Here is a 24,652-nt window from a genome sequence, read left to right on the forward strand (position 1 = left end):
ATGAAACAAACCTGCAGTTCTGAAGATTTGATGAAAATTCATTTAAAGCATATGACACACAAAAAGAATCATTTCTCAGAAACATTTGTGTTGACAGGTACATTGCAATTAGTGTTTTTATTTTTCCCACACATTCTGAGTATATTGGGTTAACTTAATGTGTAACCAGTATAATTAATAGCCATTTGATACATTTTAGTGAAAGTTTTTTGGTATTATTCCCAGAAATTGAGAACATAAATTGCTCCCAGTGACTGTTTAACAAGTCTTTTCCTAAGTAGGCTGTTTCCAATCCTTTGCTTTCAACAATGAAGAAAGACCTAATCACGTTAACAGTTGACAAGTGATGGAAAACATTTTTATAATAAATCACTGTATAATTCTGGGCATATTACTTGGAAAGAAATCATAGAATTGATTGACACTGCTATAATAAAACACCTTCTATTCCCACCGACAATTTTATGTGAACAAGTCTTCTCAGCATTTACATCTATAAAAATGTAAAACAGAAACAGAATTTTCATTGAACCTTGTTTATTTCAAGCAATAAGTAATGTTCACATGTGGTAAATGAACAGTTTCATGTAGTTCATAAAAAACATGTCCTTCCAATAAAATTTTATTCTTTATGTTTAATAAGTATTTATAAAAATGTATAATACATTTATGTGGTTGTGATTGATTGTGTACTAAAAATAATTACAATGATAAGTCAATCTAAAGGGACTATTTTGCCACTTAAAGCCTCTGGTTGCAGACAATTTAGAAAAATAATCACAATTTATATACATATTTCACGTAGAGAAGGCTTTCAAGCATAAGCATACTTTCTGTTAGGAAAAATTCTGTGAGATGTGAAATAGAAATACGACTTCAAGGAAAAAAAAGAATGATACAAAATTTCCAACAAAGAAGACCATGCATTTTTTAAAATGAACGATTACAGATATCAATCACAATAGTATCTATATTCCTTTGCTGCTGCTAAGTTGCTTCAGTCGTGTCCGACTCTGTGTGACCCCATAGACGGCAGCCCACCAGGCTCCCCGTCCCTGGGATTCTCCAGGCAAGGACACTGGAGTGGGTTGCCATTTCCTTCTCCAGTGCATGAAAGTGAAAAGTGAAAGTGAAGTCACTCAGTCCTGTCCGACTCTTAGCGACCCCATGGACTGCAGCCCACCAGGCTCCTCCGTCCATGGGATTTTCCAGGCAAGAGGACTGGAGTGGGGTGCCATTGTCTATATTCCTTTAGATGCTCTTAAAAAACTCATGAAACACTTCTGATTGTTTTCTTGTCTTTAAAGTCAATATTTTGAATTATATCCTCTGCATTTGCTATAGCTAAGACAGAATTTCACATGTCAATTAAAAATATTTAAGGGGGAATATAATTTTTCAAAATCATTTTAGAGTTATACAAGAAAAATAGCCTGATTTTTGCCTTCAAAATATTTACAGACTGACTAGTGAGGTAAGTCTAAAATACGGACTTATAGGAAACAATTAGAGGAAAACAATTACAGGCCAAACTTTCTGAAAATAACTTTCATTGGAAAAGACCCTGATGGTGGGAAAGATTGAGGGCAAGAGGAGAAGGGGACAACAGAGGATGAGATGGTTGGATGGCATCACTGACTTGGGGGACATTACTTTGAGCAAACGCAGGGAGATAGTGAAGGACAGGGAAGTCTGGCGTGCTGCAGTGCACGAGGTCACAAAGAGTCAGACACGACTCAGGGACTGAACAACAACAACAATGAATAGATATTCTAAGGAAAAAATAATCAGTGTGCCCCAGAGTAATCAGAAAGAGCCTCAAACTGGAAGGAAAATTTGAACAAGGCTTTGATGGACAGCTAGGATTCTGATAAGTACAGAGGAGAAATGATTCCAAGCAGAAGGAACTCCATAGGCAAAAGGAGCAAGTATGGTATAAGCCAAAGATGCTGAAGAACACAAATTTTGCATTTATGGCTCTAACTTTTCATTTTCTTATAACTTTATCCAAAAATTAATCATTAAAATGAGCTTATTTTGGACTTAGAGATTCTATAACTAATCCTGGCAAACAGCAGTAATTTGAGGTTTAGATCATCTATGGACTTTCAAGTGATTTAATGAAGATCTATACTATCAGTCTTTGAGCATTCAGCAACTTATTATCCTTGAAATGATATGGACTTAAGTTTCAGACATCCCAGAAGTTGTTGTAGTTCAGTTGCTCAGTTGTGACCAACTCTTTGCAATCCCATGGACTGCAGCATGCCAGGCTTCTCTGTCCTTCACTGTCTCCCAGAGTTTGCTCAAACTCATGTTCACTGAGTCAGTGATGTCATCCAACCATCTCATCCTATGTCACCCCCTTCTCCTCCTGCCCTCAATCTATCCCAGCATCAGGGTCTTTTCCAATGAGTTGGTTCTTTGTATTAGGTGGCCAAAGTATTGGAGCTTTAGCTTCAACATCAGGCCTTCCAGTGAATAGTCAGGGTTGATTTTCTTTGATCTCCTAGCAAGCAGTTCAAGGGACTCTCAAGAGTCTTCTCCATCACCGCAATTTGAAAGCATCAATTCTTTGGTGGCACTCAGCCTTCTTTATGGTCCAGCTCTCACATCTGTACATGACTACTTTAAAAACCATAGCTTTGACTATACAGACTTTGTCGGCAAAGGGATGTCTCTGCTTTTTAACATGCTACCTAGGTTTGTCCTAAGTTTTCTTCCAAGGAGCAAGTGTCTTTTAATTTTGTGGCTGCAGTCACCATCCACAGTGATTTTGGAGCCCAAGAAAATAAAATCTGTCACTGTTTCCACTTTTTCCCCATCATTATTTCCCACGAAGTGATGAACGTTCATTTTTGAACGTTGAGTTTTAAGCCAGCTTTTTCACTCTCCTCCTTCACTTTCATCAAGAGGCTCTTTAGCTCCTCTGCAGTTTCTGCCATTAGAGTGATATCATTTGCATATCTGAGGTTGTTGGTATTTTCTCCTGGCAATTTTGATTCCAGCTTGTGTGTCTTCCAGCCCAGTATTTCACATGATGTACTCTGCATATAAGTTAAGTAAGCAGCATGTCAAAATACAGCCTTGACATACTCCTTGCATGTATATTAAATAATCTTATGGGGCAAGAAGGCAGGCAGAATACAGTGAGTCTACAGAAATCCATTTAGATTTTTTTTTTTTTTAGTATCAGCACAACATTGCCAGTGAAGTGTGTTTAATTAAATTAGGTGATTACACAACATTGCTTTCTGGGTTTTCACAATCAAGTAGAGGGGGAGAACACACAGCACACATTTAGCTCCCTAGTGGAAATGAAGTACCTTGTATATCACAAGCTATTTATCAATTGAGACTGTGAAGTCACAGCCAAGGAGGACCAGTATGTGAATGAGAAACCTCAAAGGAAAAAGTCAAGATGTTGCAGGAAGTGATGCTATTGAGTCATTCAAAGATGAGCGCTTAGATACCAAGGCTGTAGTTACTTGGCAGAAACAATCTAGAGAGAAGCTACAGATCTCATTGAGCCTGTATCACTCAGATAATAACACAAAGCAGAACTGGTGAAGCTTGTGATACTTCTCAGATAAGGTATCAAACTGATGTTCTAACTATCAGACAGTAACAACGCCACTGTGCATTTTGGAGTTGAAATGCTCCGTGAGTGCACAAATTGTTCTATGTATTATTTAGCATCTAATAGACACTTTGGCTATGTATTAATAGTGTCCTTTTAGGTGTAATTGAAGTAAACTAAGTCACTTACCTAACAAACTTAACTTTAAAAAATATGTATTTAATTATTATTAGCATTTTTGGCTGTGGTGGGTTTTTGTTGCTGCTCACGGGCTTCCTCTAGTTGTGGTGAGCAAGGGCTACTCTTTGATGCAGCACTCTGGCTTCTCACTGCAGTGGCTTCTCTTGTTGCAGAGCACAGGCTGTAGGTGTGAAGGCTTCAGTGGCTCCAGTGCGGAGGCTCAGTAGTTGCGGCTGGTGGGCTCTGGAGCACTGGCTCAGTAGTTGTGGCACATGGGCTAAGTTACTCCTTGGCATGTGGGATCTTCCTGGACCAGGGACTGAACCTGTGTCCTTTGCATTGCAAGGCAGATTCTTAACCACTGGACCACCAGGGGAGCCCCCAAAATTAACTTTTAAAAATGAACAAGTGCATTAATCATAGAAAATGAAGAACTGATAAGGTTTCAAAGCCTCATGGTGATTAAGATTATCACGAGTTTGGAACCTTAACAATTTTAATATCATGGAGCAGACTGATAGAAAAGATGCAAGAATAGTACAAAGACTTCTCATCCAGAGCCGCCAATTGTTAACATTTTGCTTTATAATTCTTTCCTCATTTATGTACATATCATTGTCCTATATCCTAAGTCTCGAGGCAAAGTCACTGCTGTAGGTTGGGTTCCCCAGGAAACAAGACTTTGAGACTCAGATTTGTATGAGGGGGATTCATTAGGAAACACTCTCAGAAACCACATCTAGAGTAGGGAAGGAGGCAGGCCTGGGCCAAGGGAGAAACTGAACTGCAGTGCGCTTGCAACAGAGCTCTTGGCCAATCCTCCTGGGAGCTCTGGGGCTGGAACAGCCCTTCACAGTTGTCCTGCCTTGAAGCAAGGTGGCTGGCCCATATCCACAAGTCATTGAAAGTAGGTTCTTTTAGGGATGGGGCAGAACTTTAGGCAGAAAGGTTTTCTTCAGTTGTAGGGAGTTTGAAGAGAACTCAGCCGAGACCCCTCTTGCGCCAGCTCCCCCAGCAGCTGACGGAATAAGTGCCTTGATTTTGAAGCAGGAATCTGGGAAACACCACAGCATCCACTACAGACACCACCTCTGTGATTTCACTTTACTACTGTATTTACTCAGGACAAATGCTTCAGAGGGACAGTTTCTAGAAGCCACCTACACTGCTTATCACTACATCTTCAAACTTCCCATGTGGAGCAGTGGTAAACTGCTATCTGCCAACGCAGGAGATGCAGGTTCAGTCCCCGGATAGGGAAGATCCACTGGAGTATGAAATGGCAACCCACTCCAGTATTCTTGCCTGGGAAGTATCACGGACAGAGGAGCCTGGCAGGCTACAGTCCAGGGGAGTCACAAAGAGTTGGACACAACTGAGTGGCTAAGCGTGCACATCTTCAAGCCAGAAAGGGTGCATCAAATCCTTCTCAATCTTAGAACCTGTCCGACTTTTTCTTCTAACACCAGCAAGAGCAGGGTGCCCTAACCCCTGCTCTGTTAGGAACAGGCTGCACAGCAGGAGGTGAGTAAGCTAGTGAAGCTTTAGCTGCCACTCCCCGTTGCTCTCCATCACTCACTACTGCCTGAACCATCCCCTCCCCATGGAATTTAGCTGCCACTCCCCGTTGCTCTCCATCACTCACTACTGCCTGAACCATCCCCTCCCCATGGAAAACTGCCTTCCACAGAACTGGTCCCCGGGGCCAAAAAGGTGGGGGATCATTGAGTGAGAGAAAATTCTGCTTATAAGGGGTTCATGTGACTAGATTAAGCCCACCTGAATACTCCCTTTTTTGACATATAATGTAACATAATCATGGGAGTGATAATTCATCATAATTCACAGGTTATCCTTACATTCAAAAGAGGGGGTTCAATAAAGGTAAAGGTCATTGAGGTCTATTCACAGAATTCTGCCTACCACAGTAGTCAAATTTACAAATACTTTAAAAGATAGTATTTAATAGTTTGCTCTTTTCTTGGTTTAAGAAATCCTTCCCTATTCCAATGTGGAAAAGATATTCTATATTTTCTTCTAAACATTCTGAAGTTTTGCTTTTTCACCTTTAAGTCATTAATGCCTCCAGGATACATTCTTGTGTGGGCTTCCCTGGTGGCTCAGATGGTAAAGAATCTGCCCGAAATGTGAGAGACCTGGGTTCGATCCCTGGGTTCGGGAAGATCCCCTGAAGGGAATGGAAACCCACTCCAGTATTCTTGCCTGGAGAATCCCATGGACAAAGGAGCCTGGTGGGGTACAGTGCACGGGGTTGCATAGAGTCAGACAGGACTGAGTGACTAACACACACACACATACACACACACACACATACACACATTCATGTGCACAATATGAGACAGAGACCTAATTTCACTTTTCCCAGCATGGATAAATGAATGTCCTGGTACTGTTAAGCAGTTCATCCTCCCCCCACCATGTGAAACACCACCTCTGTCATACGCTAAGATAACACAGTTGTACAGGCTTGTTTTCAGGGCTCTATCGTTGGCTCCACTGGCCAAGCACCTATCCCTGCATCACTACCACACACCATGATCAGAGCTCTTTGTTCTTGTGATCTAGAAAGGCAAGCCCTCCATCTTATTCTTCTTCAGGAACATTTTGGATATGCCTGACCTTTTGCTCCTTTCGGATGAGTTCTGGAATTAGCTGATCAAACTCCATGTTTAAAATCCTTTGGGGACTTTGATTTTAAATGTAGTCAATCAGTGATTCTCAACTTGGGGCAATTTTTGTCCCCAAGAGACATCTGACCACATCTGCAGACATTTCTGGTTCTCACAAAGGGAAGGGGTGTGAGATAATAGCATCTAGTGGGTATAGGCCAGAGATAAGCCTCAGCAACCTACATTGCACAGGGCGGTCCCCACATCAAAGCGTTATCTGGCTTAAAATGTCAATAGTACCAGGCTTTAGAAACCCTCCACTAAATTTGTGCAATTTGGAGACAACTGATACTTACTATTTTTTAGACTTTCAATAAAAAATACATATATATATTTCATTATTTAACTAAGTTTTTAGAAGATCCTTGGAGACTTCCCATACCTCTGGTGAGTCCAGAAATGTCTCCGTATATCATTTCTAGTCTTTAATTATTGTGCAATAAATGAGTTTCTTGGAGCTCCTCATAAGTGTTATTACCAGAAGCAGACCTGAAATATCGTCAGTGAAACTTAGCATTAGCACAATTCCATTTTTATAAAAAGTTTCTCTCTAGTTATTCATCTTCGTAAGTATTTGTATGGATGGATGGTTAGCAAGATGCCTAGAATTTACATTCATCTGGTATCAATTATGGCTATTTCTGAGTGATTGGATTGGAAGTGATTGATGCTTTACAGTGGGTCTATTTTTTTTTTACAAGAATAAGGTGGTTTTTCTGAAACAAAAGAAGAAAAATAATAGGACTAGAAGCAAATATTCTAAGATGTGAATAGTGGTTGGTTTAGGGTGGTAGAGGTATAAGCTGCTGTTTCTTTTTTGTATATTTATTTTTAAATTAAAAAAAAATCACTGCTTAAACATTCATCAGTGTAAATGTCTTAGTAGCAATCACACTTGAACCACACACTCTGCCGCTGAGACTGTGATAAAGCCACCAAATATGGCTCTACATCAACTCTCCATAAATATAAAGTTCACTGTGGGAAAATGCTGGTGGTTTTTCTGTTTTTGATGCATGTACTGTTTGTTTATCTTTGTGGTGGGTCCCCACTGCTCCGCACGGGCCTTCTCTCGTGGCAGCAAGTGGGGGCCACTCCCCAGTCGTGGTACGTGGGCTTCTCACTGCAGTGACTTCTCTTGCTATGGAGCACGGCCTCTAGGCACACAGGCTTCAGTAACTGTGGTGTACAAGCTCAGGACTTGTGGTTCGCAGGCTCTAGAGCACAGGCTCAGTGGCTGTGGCACACAGGCTTAGTTGCAACACGTGGAATCTTCCCAAACCAGGGATCGAACCTGTGTCCCTTGCATCGGCAGGCAGACTCTATCCACTGTGACAGCAGGGAAGTCCAACATGGGTGTTTTTGCTCATTAAAGTATGACAGCTGCTTTGAATTCTAACTTTTGGTTCAACAGGAATCGTGCAATTTTTAGGGAAATATTTCCATGATGTGAAATGTTATTACATTTAACACAGGCCAGAGCAATCCTTCTCTGATACAGGTAAAGTTCCACTGCAAAGAATAGTACCGCTAAAGAGCTCTTTATAGAAGACCTGATGATCCACAGAGGTAATGCTTTGCTGGTCTAGCTGTAAGCAGTGTCTCCGGTGATAGTTTTTATAATTATTACCTCTGAGGAAAGGCCCTAACTCTGATGCTTACAGCTCAGAAAAGCTGAGTTATCACTGTGCTTTATACAGCTTTCTGTCTTGCCATCAAGCAGCACTTATCCTTCAGCTCATCTCTTCCTTCAAACAACAAAATCATCTAAATAAAAAATACCCAAGCTATCCACCAGAATTAAAACATGAGGAAAACATCCAGGAATAGGAAAAAAGGAGTAGAAGCAGCGATGTGTGTATAACACCTTCTCTAAAGTATCTTTTTTCCCTTGCTAATTCACCACAAAGAAGTGAGGCACAGCTGTTTCAGCTCAGGATCCTAAAGCCAGGGTATCAGATTTCTAGCAATGCATTCAATTTTACATTTCATTATAACTAAATAATTCAGAAGCATCTTTAAATTCCTTCTGATGGAAATTTACCCTTATGAAACTATAACTTGCCTTCATTTTCTCTGACTCAAATGTTAGAGTCATTTTCAATTTCTGTCTTTCTTTTCCAATATATCATCTATATATCCATTCCCTCTCTATATTCTGTCTTTAAACATTACCTTTTCCTCATTTCAATAACCTTTGAGCGGGTCCTAGATTCAAACAACTGTCTTCTAGAAAGCTTCCCTCCAATTTGTAGCTCCTTCATTTCTACACAAAGCAATAAGAATTATCTTCCACCAACAGCTGTTTTCAGTAATAAGAAAGCTAAGTTCTGTGACTAAGCTGAACATCCCTTCTGTTCTCCAAGGCCTACTATGGATCCTTCTTGCTAGTTGTATCAAACAAATTTCCAAATACTGCTAATAAACTGTATTTATAAACGGTGCAGAGTACTCTCAACTATCTGCCCACATTTTTCTATGTATTAAAATTTATATTTTTTATTCCATTTAATCTGACAACCATGTATTACCATGATTAATTCATTTCTTGTATTCTTTCCCACTATGGTAGGGACTATTTGTTGTCCCCTATATTTATTCTCTCCTTCTTCCTTAACAACAGATTTTCTTTCATTTGGGCACATGCTGCTGTTATATAAAGACTACATTTCTTAGCCTTTCTTGAAGCTAGGAGCGTCCATGTAACTAAGTGCTAAACAATAAGAGTACATAAGCCAAAACGTTACAGGCAATTTCCATAAACGTTCTTAAGGGAAGGGGCATTCATATTTTCAACGCTTCCTCCTTCCTGCTGGCTAGAAGGCAGAGGTAATGGCTGGAGGCAAGCAGCCATTTGGATCATAAAGTGGAAGTTACACGGTGAGTTTGGTGGAACAAGAAAAGAGCCCTGACATCATGAAGAGCCATACTGGTCCTAGAATACCTAGTTCCGGACTATTTTTAGAAGAGAGAAGTTCTTACTATGCTTACACCACTACCAGTTCTGTGGCCCTAATACTGTCACTAACGGGTGCCCCTGATTTTAACTGATCCACACATCTCCAAGTTTTTATTTGCTGTTTTTCCTGTCCTATTAATAATGCCTCCTAATAAACTTTCTTATCTTCCCCAGGCCCAGCCGAATTAACAGTTTTTTTTTTCTTCTTTTAAAATAGTTTCAGATTCAAATGCCTACATGGATATGGCTAGTATTGCTAAGCTTACTTAATCCAGTTTCTCTTTTTTGAACACAAACACGCACTTCTATATATCCCCTTTGTATGTATACGATATACAGTGATGGTAAATGAAATGTTAAAATCATGTAACAGATTCTTTAACAAACTTACTACAGCTTTATATGTAAAAATTCATTATTCACTTTAAATCTTCGCTGCAAATGCACCTCAGCGATGCTGCCATCCACCAAAACTCCTTTTGAACATCTTTTTTTTAAACGGACTGAAAGTCCATCACCGGATATAACCTCTGTGAGAGCAGAAATACACCCGATTTGTTTACCAGGCCTAGCCAACAGTGTCTGGCACATAGTAGCCAGGTACTCAATACACGTTTGTAGTATGAAAAAAATGAATTGTAGCAAAACTTCTTCATTTGCAGGTAGACTGATTTTTTTTAATAGTCAAAAGGTATTCAGAGCTCAGTCTAGTTGAATAACAAGCTATCATAAAGCTGGGAAGTATCATTTTGGGTTTAAAAAAAGCAGTGACTGTAAGGCAATAAGCTGGATTTTCGTATATGAATCACGAAAATGGCTCAGAGCTGAGCTACTTCTGCAGCAGTTTAGGGATTCATCTCATGAGTTGACGGTGAAGGGCGCCAAGCTTTCTCCCATCTCAGAGCATCTGCACCACTGTTTCCTCTGCCCAAAGATCCCAGATATACCTGGACAGTTCCCTCACTTCATTCAGGTCTCTGTTTACATCTCTGCCTCCTCCAAAAGAACCCCCCTCACTACCTGACCTAAAATAAAGCCATTCCTGTCCCTCTCTGCCCTGTCACTGCTTCCCTTTGCTTTACAGGACTTGACACTATCTGACACAGTATTTTACATCTGTTCTATTTAAGTGTGTTTAATATTTATCTCTGGCACTAGAATATTTGCTACATGATGAGAGGGGCTTTGTTTTATTCGCTGCTTTCACTCCAAAGTTCTGCTAGATATCCAAATTTCAAATTATAAATTTAATAAATATATTTATAATGAAAGAAAGGAAGAGGAAAGCAAATGGAAGAAGGAAGAACAAAAATGATAACAGAGAAGTAGTGAAAGAGATGCAGAAACTCTAGGTGAGTCATAATTGGTTATTTTACTCTGTTACTTCATTTTAGGTATCAGTTTGAATTTAAGGCTTCTATGAGAAAATTTCAGAATGTGTCTCTTTCAAGATTTGTTTCAAAGGACCAGGTCCCCAAAGAAAGAGGTTCCAGTACTTTTTAGAAGTATTTGGTTGGTATTTATTAATACTATTATAATTACAACGCCCACCTCTCTTACTATCTCTCAACTGCCCAGTCCACACCAGTGCAAATGGAGTGAATATTTGAGAACTCTTGACTTGTCAGAATAGTATTATACTTTAACGATTTTTAGCAGGATCGTTTTGTATTGGCATTAATATTAACATTTAAAATTTTTAATATTTAACTGACACCTGGAATGTCTATCTTTCAATATCTTGCTTAATATGGTTACATGATAAAGCTGGGAGGCAGGCATTTGAAGATGCTTTCAACTATGTGCTCCTATATGTATGTAACATATATGTAACATACATATATATATATGTAACATAACATATGTGTATATTACTCCTACTATGCCCCTCACTATGGCACAAAGTGTGTAGCTGCTTTCAAGGGCCAGTTACCTAAGTCACATTTCATTAATATTTTTGCTTCTTCAAACTGTCCATTCTTTACACACAATTTATGAACAGGGTTTATACTGGAGAAGTTAGCGCCAAATGACATTCCTTTGTTGTTGTCTAGTCGCTAAGTTGTGTCCGAGTCTTTTTGACCACGTGGACTGTAGCCCGCCAGGCTCATCTGTCTGTGGGATTTCCCTTTGTGTTTCAGCAAATTCAGTAGAAAAGATAACTGCCTTTCTGATTTCTATTAAAACATTATAAATAAGTGCCTTCTTTTCTAAGAAGGACTATTTTTCAGTGGTCCAGATTTAACGTTTTAGGTAAAGGAAAGGGTTATATAACACAGGGAACTTTCCTAGAAGAGTTTTACAGCATTCTCAGAATTTGGAGGCACATTTTTTACTGTCAATGTCCTGATTTGGAGGATCAAAGAATGCAAATGTGTGCACACCCAGACCCCTAGTCTCCGAACACACTTCTCCTTCATCTCCAGTTATGATTAACATCTTAAAACTCAATCCGGATGCCAAATAGGGTAGTACTAGTTAATACCTTTAAAGCTCAAAAACATTTTATTTGCATCCCAGATAACTGCATTCAGAAACAGTCATAAAATTATCTACTGAACAGTATCCTTCATCACTGTTGTCTACATTATGATGTCTAATGTAGTAACAGTACTACTAACATAGCATTAATACTTCAGTACTAAAACCCAATGTTTTCTACTTTTTAATTGTTCTTAAATGCTATCTATTGCACTTTAGGCCAATGCCCATTATACGCACTTTTATTATGTAGCCGTGCAATCTTAAGCAGCTTATTCTTCTTCTCTGAAACAGGAATTTCTGGTGTGGGGGCAGAAGCGCACGCTGTTGGTGAGTTACCCGCACCAGGTAATCTTTTAGGAAATGTCATAGAGTAGGAGGTACGCCGTCTAGTCCGACACGCCACTTCCCTCTCTCTATGCAGCAACTGTTCGTCCATCAGCAACGTTATAACTTGTTTTGACTTTTCCCGGATATAATAACCTGAAAAATACATTAATTGGCTTAGAAAATTTTAATTAAGGCTACCATAGGATTTTATTCTAAGAAAAAATAAGCAAAGTTGTAAAAACCTTTAGCAAATGTAGAGGGAAATCCAAATTTCATCAGAATTGTCAATGACTATACTCCTATTCTTACACTTTGAGAAGTAAGCATATGATGAAATCACATCATGCACTGGCATTACATTTTTCATCTTAAATATGCCATTGAATTTCTCTTCTGAAAGCACTACGTTATTTATTTTGTTTTTCAAAGTGGCCTTGAGCACCACCTAATACTGTACTATATAGGCGTCTGTTTACTTGTTTATTAGTTTCTCACCTGGAATACAAGCTCCATGAGGGTAGAGACTCTTTAGTGTCTAGAAGATGATTGGCACACAGTTAGTGAAAGTAAAAGTCGCTCAGTCGTGTCCGACTCTTTGCGACCCCATGGACTATACAGTCCATGGAATTCTCCAGGCCAGAATACTGGAGTGGGTAGCCTTTCCCTTCTCCAGGGGATCTTCTGAACCCAGGGATCGAACCCAGGTCTCCCGCATTGCAGGTGGATTCTTTACCAGCTGAGCCACAAGGGAAGCCAAAGAATACTGCGGTGGGTAGCCTAACCCTTTCTCCCACAGATCTTCCCAACCCAGAAATCGAACTGGGGTCTCCTGCATTGCAGGCGGATTCATTACCAACTGAGCCATCAGGGAAGCCCATAGTAAATACTTAATGAATATTTACTGAGTGAATGAATCAATAAAGGAGAAAATTACCAAAAAGTCTCCATTTTCTTCTTGATGCAGTGCAAATGGAGCCGACAGATGAAAAATACTGGTTGCAATTTACAACTTAGCTGCCTGAGAAAGTTATTTGGCCTGAAATAATTTCTTAGAACCTTCCTAATTGGAAAAGGTTAGAACTACAAATTATGGGGCAAATGTGGAACATTCTATTCAGAGTCTGCATGGATGGGTGGCTTTGAGGACAGCTGCAATAGTTCAAAGGGAGAAGCAGGTGCCTTGAGCAGAATGTCAAATACAAGGATGAGGGGCTTCCCCCCACAGCCTCAGGCCTCCTTCCTGAGCAGTCTGCAGCATCAGGACAGTGAGGCCACAACACTTCACAGAAAATTGGGAAGAAATCATCCCAAAGTGAACTTCCCATTCAAGGATGCCCACTGCCCTAGCCACCTCCCATCATCCCCTAGGTACTGGAGAGTAGGAACCTGGATGTTTAAAAGGATCAGAGTTGAAAGTGAAAAGATTCAAGAACCCAATAAACCTGCTTCAATGATGAGGTAAATAATAACAATAGTAATAAGATGGCATCTACTTACTTCTTACCAATACATTTCTGAAAAGGATGAATATATAGTACTAAAATATAATGGGCTTCCCTGGTGGCTCAGTGGTAAAGAATCTGTATGCCAATGCAGGAGACATGGGTTCGATCTCTGGGTTGGGAAGATCCCCTGGAGAAGGAAGTGGCAACCCATTCCAGTATTCTTGCCTGGGAAACCCCATGGACAGAGGAGCCTGGAGGGCTACAGTCCATGGGGTCGCAAAGAGTCAGACACGATTTAGCACCTAAACAACAACAACAAACTAAAACAGGATAGTGCTGAAACAGTTAGGCAGCAACCGCTCTGTGTTTGGAAAAAGGGAGAATAGTGAAGGGGACTGAAGAGGGGGAGAGAGGAGGAGGGAAGGAGAGGGAGACAGAGAGACAAAGAGAGGACGGGGAGGAGAGAGAAAACAGATTCTCTGAGATAGGAAATTAAACTACGTAACAGATCAACAGCCAGATACTACATAAGACACATCAAGATGGAAAGCTTGTTAGTTGAGATGAAGGTTGAAACAAAAACAAAGCTATATACCATTTCATTGGGAATCTTCTGGTCATTAGTGACAAAACCTCAATTTGAACTGCTTGTGGGAAAATCAGGGGTTGCAACTGGGCTACAGATACAAATGAAGCAGAGACTAGCAAACTGTCAGCACCCTCGCCCAACCACCTCTGCTTCCCTCTGTGACGCCTTTTCTCTTCTCACAGGTCCGCTTCTTTAATCTGGATGTGGAAAAGGCCACAGACAGCTCCATACTCACACCTCAGACTGTGTCACCTGAGAAGTCTCCTTCTTCATTATTCAAATTTGAAAATTCCACGAGAATCACACTGAGTGGCCCAGCTTGAAAGTCATCTACCCGTCACTATGGCCAGAGAGTAGGATGCTACCATTGGCAACCCTCATTAGAAAGACCCAGTGGATTAAAATGCGTGAAATAATGCCGTCTGCAGCAACACTGACGGACCTAGAGACTGTCATACTGAGCGCAGCCAGTCAGACAGAGAAGGAGAAACACCATATGGCATCCCTTATACATGGAATCTAAAGAAAAATGATACGAATGAACTTGTGAAACAGACACAGACTTAAGAGAAGAAAATTATGGTTGCTGGGCTGTGGTAGGGGAGAGGATGGGGGAAGGGATAGTTAGGGAGTTTGGGATGGACATGTACACACTGTAACATTTAAAATGGATAACCAACAAGGACCTAATGTATAGCTCATGGAACTCTGCTCAATGGCATGTGGCAACGTGGATGAGAGGAGGGTTTGTATATGTATGGCTGAGTCCTTTTACCATTCATCTGGAACTATCAAAACACTGTTTGTTAATTGGCTTTACCCCAATACAAAATAAGAAATTTTAAAAAAAATTCTTAAATTTTGTACCCATATGAAATGATGGACGCTCACTAAACTTATGGTGGTAATCATTTAATGATGTACGTAAGTATGCTGTATATCTTAAACTTAAACAGTGCTACTGGCAGGCGGGTTCTTAACCACTAATGCCACCTCGGAAGTCCCATATGTCAAATACACCTCAAGAAAACTAGAAAAAAATTTTTTTAAAAAGACACAGTCGGGTGAGAGGAGGATCAACAGGATAGAAAAATGAACGAGGAAAAAGCCAGTATGAACAATCCTCCCAAACTCAAAGGATGAGAACATGCAAGTCTCTAGATTAACTATGCAACAGGTAATTCTCAAGGATGTTAACTTACGCAGTCGTTTAACCGTTTCCTGTATACTTTAAGTTTCAGGAAATATTCTAAGTAGTGGGGGCACCGGTGAGGAAAAGACAGACAAGATCCCTTACAAAGATAATTTCAGATAAAAATTCATGTTTTACAGGAAATGAAGAAGAGAGATGTGCTAACATCAATTCAGGGTGCGGTCAAGGAAAGTCTTACTGAGGAAGTTACATATCAGCTGAGGCTTAAACAGCAAGAAAAAGCCAGCTGCACAGACCTGCACAGGGAGAGCTCCTGGCAGAGGGAACAACCCAGATTTCGCTTCTTCAGGAAAGCCTCCTACTGAGAGATAACAACCCCTTTCCGCCTCACCCTACACGTACCTCAGGGCCTCACTGGTCACATTAGGCCCCCCTTCACACACTCACTGGAGAAGAAAATGGCAACCCACTCCAGTACTCTTGCCTGGAAAATTCCATGGACGGAGAAGCCTGGTAGGCTCCAGTCCATGGGGTCATAGAGTCGGACACAACTGAGTGACTTCACTCACTTTCACTTTAACACACTCACAGCACCAATACCTGTCTTTCAGAGGCTTCCACGGTTTGTAACTGTCTGTGTGATAAATGTCTTTTTCTTCTATTAGAGTACAATATCCATGAAGGCCAAAACTATCCTTGTTCTCTTAAGAGAAACTTAAGAAACATTTGCATGTTTCACAAGCTGGAATCAAGATTGCTGGGAGAAATATCAGAAACCTCAGATATGCAGATGACACCACCCAAATGGCAGAAATCAAAGAGGAACTGAAGAGCCTCTTGATGAAGGTGAAAGAGGAGAGTGAAAAAGCTGACTTGAACCTCAACATTCAAAAAACTAAGACTGTGGTATCCAGTCCCATCACTTGATGGCATATGTTGTTCAGTTGCTCAGTCATGTCCAACTCTTTACAACCTCGTGGACTGCAACATCCCAGGCTTCCCCCAGGCTTTACCCACTGAGTCACAGGGAAGCCCAGTTTATATGGTAAAAGAAATCAAATAGTCGTTGCCTCTAGGAAAAAGGGAGGCTTGACTGGAAAGGGTAATAAAGGAACTTTCTGGGATGATGGAAATGTTCTTTATTTTAAGTGGGTGATGGATATGTTTATCAACATTTGCCAAACTGTACACTTAAGATCTATGTGTTTTAAAGTACGTAAGTTACATCTCAATAAAGCACTGTTAGCATTAAAAATATACTTTAAAAATAATTTATAGTAAAGAAATGGAAAATATTATTAAAGGAGTCAGTTATCACTTTTACAGTTTTTATATTCCTAAAAGAAAGTCAATTGCTATAAATTTGCTGAAAGTATAAATACATAAAGGTATTAATCATCCATTCACCAAATACCTATTGGGTGATCCTACACCCAGGCATCATACTAAGTACTAGGAACACTATTATCGCCCTTAAGAAATTCAAGTTTGGGGAACTTCCCTGGTTGCTCAGTGGTTAAGGACCCATCTTCCAATGCAGGGTATGCGGGTTTGATACCTGGTCAGGGAACTATGATCCCACGTGCCGTGGGGCAACTGAGCCCGCGCGCCACAACTACTGGAGCCCACGTGCTACAACGAAGATCCCAAGAACCACAATTAAGACCCAACACACCAAAAATAAGGAAATAAGTATTTTTTAAAAAAAGAAGAGAAATTCAAGTTTTGTAAGGGATACAGACACAGATATCAGTGTACTCTGACAGAGGTATACAGACACTGTGGACATAAAGGAGAGGATGGTACACTCTCCCTGAGGATGTCAAGCAGATTCAGGACTCTTGACTCAACTATGGAAACAAGGCATCTTCTCTGATGAGTTTGAGCCTTACCTGTAATGGGCCCTAAATCAAAGATAAAAGAAAACTGGCCAGTCATGCTAGCTGTATCAAGTTACTTGCCCAAATTAGTTACACTTGAGTGAAGCATTTTCTGTTTTAATTGGAGGATAACTGCTTTACAATATTGTGTTGGTCTCTGCCATACATCAACATGAATCAGCCATAGGAGTACATATGTCCCCTCCCCCTTGAATCTCCCTCCCACTTCCCACTCCATCCCACCGCTCTAGGTTGTCACAGAACACCAGATTTGAGCTTCCTGCGAGTGAAGGACTTTTTAAGCCATGAGAGCTGCAAGGGGTACATTTCTTATACCATCTTTGAATGGTATAAGATAAATAACCATAAATGGTATAAGATAAATAACTCTGAAACATGCAAAAAAGGATAAACTGCTCAGCTCCTGCTCCAGATTAGTGAATAGAGCTAGTTCAGTTCTTAGGTCCTTCCTATCTGCTTTGTGTAACTAGTTAAATGCTTGGTCAAGTCTGGAGACAGACACGTGTTGACAAGACGGAGTAGAAGTGTGACGAGCATCAGGAGGATGGGGATAATGTCATTCATTCATTCACCGATACACTGCAGTAGTTAAGAACATGGATTCTGAAACCGAAACACCTAGACTGCAATCCTGGCTCTGTCACTGTGTGAACTATTAGGTTGGTGCAAAAGTAATTGCAGTTTTGCATTGTTGAAATTTACTGTTTGATACTGGAATATATTCTTAAATAAATGTGGTTATGTTTACAGTATTTTAATGTGCATTTCTTGCTTTATGATTTTTCGCTAATGACTTATTACTTGCTCTATATTTTATATGTATTTTAGACTATGAAAATTATGTTAGACAAAAAGTAAATTTGAGCAATTTTCTTATTCGAGTTCAAAATGGGGCGTAAAGCAGAAGAGACAACTTGCAACATGAGCAACGCATCTGAACCAGGAACTGCTAGTGATCATACAGTACGGTGGTGATTTGAGAAGTTTTGCAAAAGAGACGAGAGCCTTGAAGATGATTGTGGTAGCTGGCCATCAGAAGTTGACAACAACGAACTGAGAGCAATCATCAAAGCTGATCCTCTTACAACTGAGAAGCTGCCAAAGAACTCAACACTGACCATTCCACAGTCATTTGGCATTTGAAGCAAACTGGAAAGCTGAAAAAAATCTCCGTAAGTGTCTCATGAGCTGACCAAAAATGAAAAAAAATCGTTTGAAGCATCTTCTCTTATTCTATGCAACAACAGCTAACCATTTCCCAATCAGACTGTGGCATTCAATGAAAAGTGGATTTTATCCAACAATCGGCAATGACCAGCTCAGTGACTGGACCGAGAAGACGCTCTAAAGCACTTCCCAAAGCCAAATTTGCACCAAAAAAAGGTCATGGTCACTGACTGTTTGGTGGTGTGCTGCCAGTCTGATCTACTACAGCTTTCTAAATCCCAGTGAAACCATTACCTCTGAGAAATATGCTCATAAATCGATGAGATACACTGAAAACTCCAACGCCTGCAGCCAGCACTGGTCAGTAGAATGGGTCCACTTCTCCACGACAACACCCGACCACACATCACACAAAAAATGCTTCAAAAGTTGAATGAATTGGGCTACAAAGTTTTGCCTCATCCGCCATATTCACCTGACCTTTCGCCAACTGACACTTCTTCAAGCAGCTCAAAACTTTTTGCAGGGAAAATGCTTCCACAACCAGTAAGAGGCAGAAAACGCTTTCTAAGAGTTCGTCAAAATCTTGAGGCACAGATTTTAAAAGTCATGTATTTATTTTGAGATAAACAATTTGATTCATTGCTTTAAATTGACTTCACCTGAAAAGCTGTCTGGAGGTTGAATAAAACCGTACTGAGAATATCATTTGAAAATATTAACGTACTATTTGCAAATAAGTCTCTCTCGTTTCCCACCTCTTCTGACTTGTTTTCTCAACTTTTTTCCCCAGTAGTATCTCTGTTATTAATTACTAAGCATGTTCTTTGCGATAGGCACCGTTGTAACGTTGGAGATGAAGCCTGGACAAATACCTGTGGCGGATCCATTTTGATATTTGGCAAAACTAATACAATTATGTAAAGTTTAAAAAAAAAAAAAAAACCAGACACAGAATGTTCCTGTCCTTATGAAACTTACTTTCTAGTAGGAGAAGCTATGTCATAAATAATAAGATAAAACATACCAACATCTGACAAGAAATATCATGAAGAAAAAGAAAACAGAAGGTGCAAAATTTATCAGTGCAAAGAGTGGGCGGGGCTGCTTTTTTGTAAATAGGGTAGATCTAGAAGTCTGCATGGGCTTCCCTAGTAGCTCAGCTGGTAAAGAATCCACCTGCAATGCAGGAGACCCGGGTTTGATTCCTCAGTTGTGACAATCCCCTGGATAAAGGATAGGCTACCCACCCTAGTATTCTTGGGCTTCCCTGGTGGCTCAAATAGTAAAGAATCTGCCCACAATGCAGGAGACCTGGGTTCGATCCCTGGGTTAGGAAGATCCCCTGGAGGAGGGCATGGCAACCCACATCAGTATTCTTGCCTGGAGAATCCCCATGGACAGAGGTGCCTGGCAGGCTATAGTCCATGGGGGTCACAAAGAGTCAGACACGACTGAGCGACTCAGCACAGCACAGCACAGAAGCCTGCACTAATAAGATGACTTTTTGAGCAGAGATCTGAAGGATGTAGAAAGCACTACAGATATCTGAGGACTCCAGGCAAAGGGAACAGCAAGTATAAAGACCATGGAGGAAAAAAAAAGACTCTTTTCTATAATATCTTCTACTTTTATCTTTTCTCTGGTCTCTTCTTGATAACCTGTATCTAGGGTATGATCCAGCTGTAGATTACTTGGGTCACTACAATTTCTCCTTGATTAATTTCTCCCTACAGATTTCACTCTGCTTTTTTTCTTCTTTGATTGAACAAAATTATTCGCACCAAGCAGTTTTTTAAGGATCACATTCCTTTCTTCAAGTCTCTTGTTATTTTTATGACTTCCATTCAATAAAAATTTACTAATCATTTAACATATGGTATATACCCTCAGAATTTAGATAAGAACAGATATACATAGTAGATAAGATACACTATAAAAATACCACTCTGATATTATGCATAAACTGCTGTAGCAATTATTTCTGCCCAATGAAGAAAGGAAGAGAGTGGGGGGTGGGGGGTACAAAGGAAGACGCTTCTGAGCTAGGATCTGAAGGCTAAATAGGAATTCAAAGAGCAGATATCAAGGAAAGAATATTACAGGGAAGAAGAAACATCTTAAGTACAAGTAGAGGTGTATAAGCAAATAATATATCAGGATTGCTTGGTGATACAATGCACTAGATTGAAAACTAAAGAAATGAGTAGAAAGGTAGATTGGAAGCACATTAATGGTCCTGACATTATCATGAGAACCAGTCGTTTTGAACTATTTCAACAGCACATCTCAATAACAAAGTTTTACATATGTATCCACCCCCTAAATATATGTATATTTACTTATGTATGAATTATCTCAAGAGCTACTATTCTAATATGTTACACTCACTAGAGAACAAACACAAAAAGAGAAGTGTATAAAACATAAAATAAGTAATACTTTCCCCAATGCAATAGTTTTTCATTAATATTTATTAAATTAGTAGTGTGCACCAGTTATCAATCGATAACTAATATGCCTTCCATAATCAACAAATGAATATGCAGTTGACCCTTGAACAACACGGGTTTGAACTGCGTGCGTTCACTTAAATGTAGATTTTTTTTTCAAGAAATATGTACTATGATACCACACAATCCACTGCTGGGTGAACCTGAGAATGTGAAACTGAAAACAGGTTATAAAGTTACGTGCAGATTTTCCGCTGTTCACCGGAGGGGGACGGTGTCAGCGCCCTAACCCCCCAGTTGTTCAAGGGTCAACTGTAGTATGCTTCTGCTGAAAATTCAGTTCTAACTTGCCTTTTTTTTTTTCTTTCTTGATGCTAACAAAGCGAGTATTTATAAAGTCCAACACAGCATAGTTGTATTTCTTTAATCCTAAACTCAAACGTTAGGTAATCTGAAAGACAGTGTATTCAAACATAACCGTACATATGATACTTTGTACATATAAAAGGTATAAATGAATAGATTTTTCTATATATTGATAATTGCATGCTTATCTACTTTCTCTCTCAAAATAGCTCATAAACTCTTTAAAGCAATGGCTGACCCTCTCTTTCCATTTAAAAAGATATTATCATAGTGGTAAATACAGTAATAACATAGCCGTTTTGTGAAGTACAAAAATGATTATACCCCATTCACCATTATCCAAAAAATTATGCCTTTAAAACCTAACTCTTGGGGAAAAACAATATCATATACTCCAGGTGGCGCTAGTGGTAAAGAACCCGCCTGCTGATGTAGGAGACATAAGACACTCGAGTTCAACCCCTGAGTCGGGAAGACCCCTGGAGAAGGGAACGGCAATCCACTCCATCATTCTTGCCTGGATAATCCAATGGACAGAGAAACCTTTCTACAGGGTCGCAAAGACTTGGACACGACTGAAGCAACTTGGCACACACACAACGCATATATATGGAACCTAGAAAGATGGTACTGATGAAATTATTTGCAGGGCAGCAGAGCTTCCCTGGTAGCTCAGCTGGTAAAGAATCCACCTGCAACACACGAGACCCCAGTCTGATTCCTGGGTCGGGAAGATCCACTGGAGAAGGTTTAGGCTACCCACTCCAGTATTCTTGGGCTTCCCTGGTGGCTCAGCTGGTAAAGAATCCACCTGCAATATGGGAGACCTAGGTTTGATCCCTGGGTTGGGACGATCCCCTGGAGAAGAGAATGGCTACTCACTCCAGTATTCTGGCCTGGAGAATTCCATGGACTATTCCATGGGGTCACAAAGAGTTGGACATGACTGAGGGACTTTCATTTTCACTGCAGACACAGATATAGAAGACAGTCTTATGGGTAGGAAAGAAGGAAGGAGGAGGGTGTGATGTATGCAGAGAGTAACAGCTATGGCTTTTCAGTAGTCATACATGGATGTGAGAGCTGGACTAATAAGAAAGCTGAGCACTGAAAAATTGATGATTTTGAACTGTGGTGTTGGAGAAGACTTTTGAGAGTCCCTTGGACTGCAAGGAGACCAAACCAGTCAGTCCTAAAGGAAATCAACCCTGAATATTCATTGGAAGGACTGATGCTGAAGCTGAAGCTCCAATACTTTGGCCATCTGATGCGAAGAACTGACTCACTGGAAAAGACCCTGATGCTGGGAAAGATTGCAAGCAGGAGGAGAAGGGAATGTCAGAGGATGAGATGGTTGGATGGCATCACTGACTCGACAGACGTGAGTTTGAGCAAGATTCAGGAGTCGGTGATGGACAGGGAAGCCTGGTGTACTGCAGACAATGGGGTCACAAAGAGTAGGACACAACTGAGCGACTGAACTGTACTGAACTGAACATGGAAACTTATATTACCATATGTAAAATAGAGAGCCAATGGGAATTTGCTGTATGACTCAGGGAACTCAAACCGAGGCTCTAACAACCTAGAGGGGTGGGATGGGGAGAGAGATGGGTGGGAGATTCAAGAGGGAGGGGACATATGTATACCCATGGCTGATTCATGTTGATATTTGGCAGAAACTAACACAATTCTGTAAAACAATTATACTTCAATTAAAAAATAAATTTAAAATTAAAAAAAAGAAAGAGTTAATGTCTGTAGTTTTGAATCATCTCCTTAAAGAAAAAAATAAACCTAACTCTTGGGCTTGCAAAATTTTAATTAATATTTAATAATAAATTTAACCCTAATAATTTGTAATTTCTTTGTAATTTCTGGATTAAGTAGTACAGCATGCTCAAGACTCAAGAAGATATTCTCTAGTTTTATCATCAAGCCTCAACCAGACCTAAAATAAACACTTAAAAAAAGAGGACATTCACCATGACCAAGTGGGATTTCTGCTAAAAATGCAAGGGAAACAGGGAAAAACACATAACATCAACTGATGCAGAAAAGGCATCTGACAAAAGTCAACACCCTATCCTGAGAAAGTCGCTCAACAGACTAGGAAGAGGAGAGAACTCCAGCAACCTTATAAAGAGTATCTATGAAAAACCCATCCCTAATATCATACTCGAGGCTTCCCCAATGGCTCAGTGGGAAAGAATCTGCCTACAATGCAGGAGATTCAGTTTCCATCCCTGGGTTGGGAAGACCCCCTGGGGGAGGAAATGACAACCCCCTCCAGTATTCTGCCTGGAAAATCCCATGGACAGAGGAGCCTGGTGGGCTACAGTCCATGGGATCGAAAAAGAGTCAGACACGACTGAGCACATGATGGATGGAACATCATGCTTAATGGTGAAAGACTGAAAGCTCTTAAGATCAGAAACAAGACAAGAATGTCTGTTCTCACCATTTCTATTCATCATTGTACAGGAGGTTTTAGACAGAGCAACTAAGAGAGAAAAAGAAATAAGAGGCATCCAGAGTGGAAAGGAAGAAGTAAAATCATCTCTATTTGCAGATGACATAATCTTATATGTAGGAAATTCAAAGAAATCTATATAAAAAAAGACCAAAATACCCCAAAAGTATTACAGCAAATAGTTATTACAGAAAATATTATAGCAGAGTAATAAAATACAAGATTAATATACAAAAATCAGATGACCAGCTGAATTTCTACACATTAGCAATGAAAAATCTGAAAATGAAATTAAGAAAACAATGTTTGTGGTTTTTTTTTTTTTTTTGGTCTGTGCAAGATCTTAGTTCCCATACTTACTGCAGCCCAAGTGCGGAGTCTTAACCACTGGACCTCCATGGAAGTACCCATCATTTCATTTATAGTAGCACCAAAAAAAAAATTAGAAATAAATTTTAACAAAAGAAATAAAACTTGTACAATGAATACTACAAAACATGTTTGAAAGAAATGAAAGAAGACCTAAATAAAAGGAATGATTTCTTATGTTTATGAATTTGAGGAAATAATATTATTTATATGCCAATATTCCTGAAATTGATCTTCAGACTCCACGTAATGTCAAACAAAATTCTAGATGTCTTTTTTGAAGAAATTGACAAGCTGATGCTAAACTTGATATGGAAATGCAAGGAACCCAGAACAGCCATAACAATACCAGAAAATAACAAAGTTGGAGTTGGAAATAAAGTCATATTCCTTTATTTCAAAACTTACTACAAAGCTACAATAATCAAAATAGTGTGGCACAGGCATAAGAATAGATGCACAGATCAGTGGAACAGAACTGAGTACAGAAGTAAGCCCATATATCTATGGTTGATT

At 39.8% G+C, this 24,652-nt stretch overlaps 1 protein-coding gene across 1 annotated transcript in view; it reads right to left on the reverse strand.

The window, feature by feature from the left end:
• The window catches only part of ENTHD1 (ENTH domain containing 1), an 87,053-nt gene that overhangs the window by 58,310 nt on the left and 4,091 nt on the right, over positions 1 to 24,652 (reverse strand). The window contains exon 2 of the mRNA XM_061418598.1: positions 12,131 to 12,373. Coding sequence (XP_061274582.1) covers positions 12,131 to 12,373 — 243 coding nt within the window. The remainder of the gene's footprint in view (positions 1 to 12,130; positions 12,374 to 24,652) is intronic.

This window comes from Bos javanicus, chromosome 5 (genome assembly GCF_032452875.1).
Source record: "Bos javanicus breed banteng chromosome 5, ARS-OSU_banteng_1.0, whole genome shotgun sequence".
NCBI lineage: Eukaryota > Metazoa > Chordata > Mammalia > Artiodactyla > Bovidae > Bos > Bos javanicus.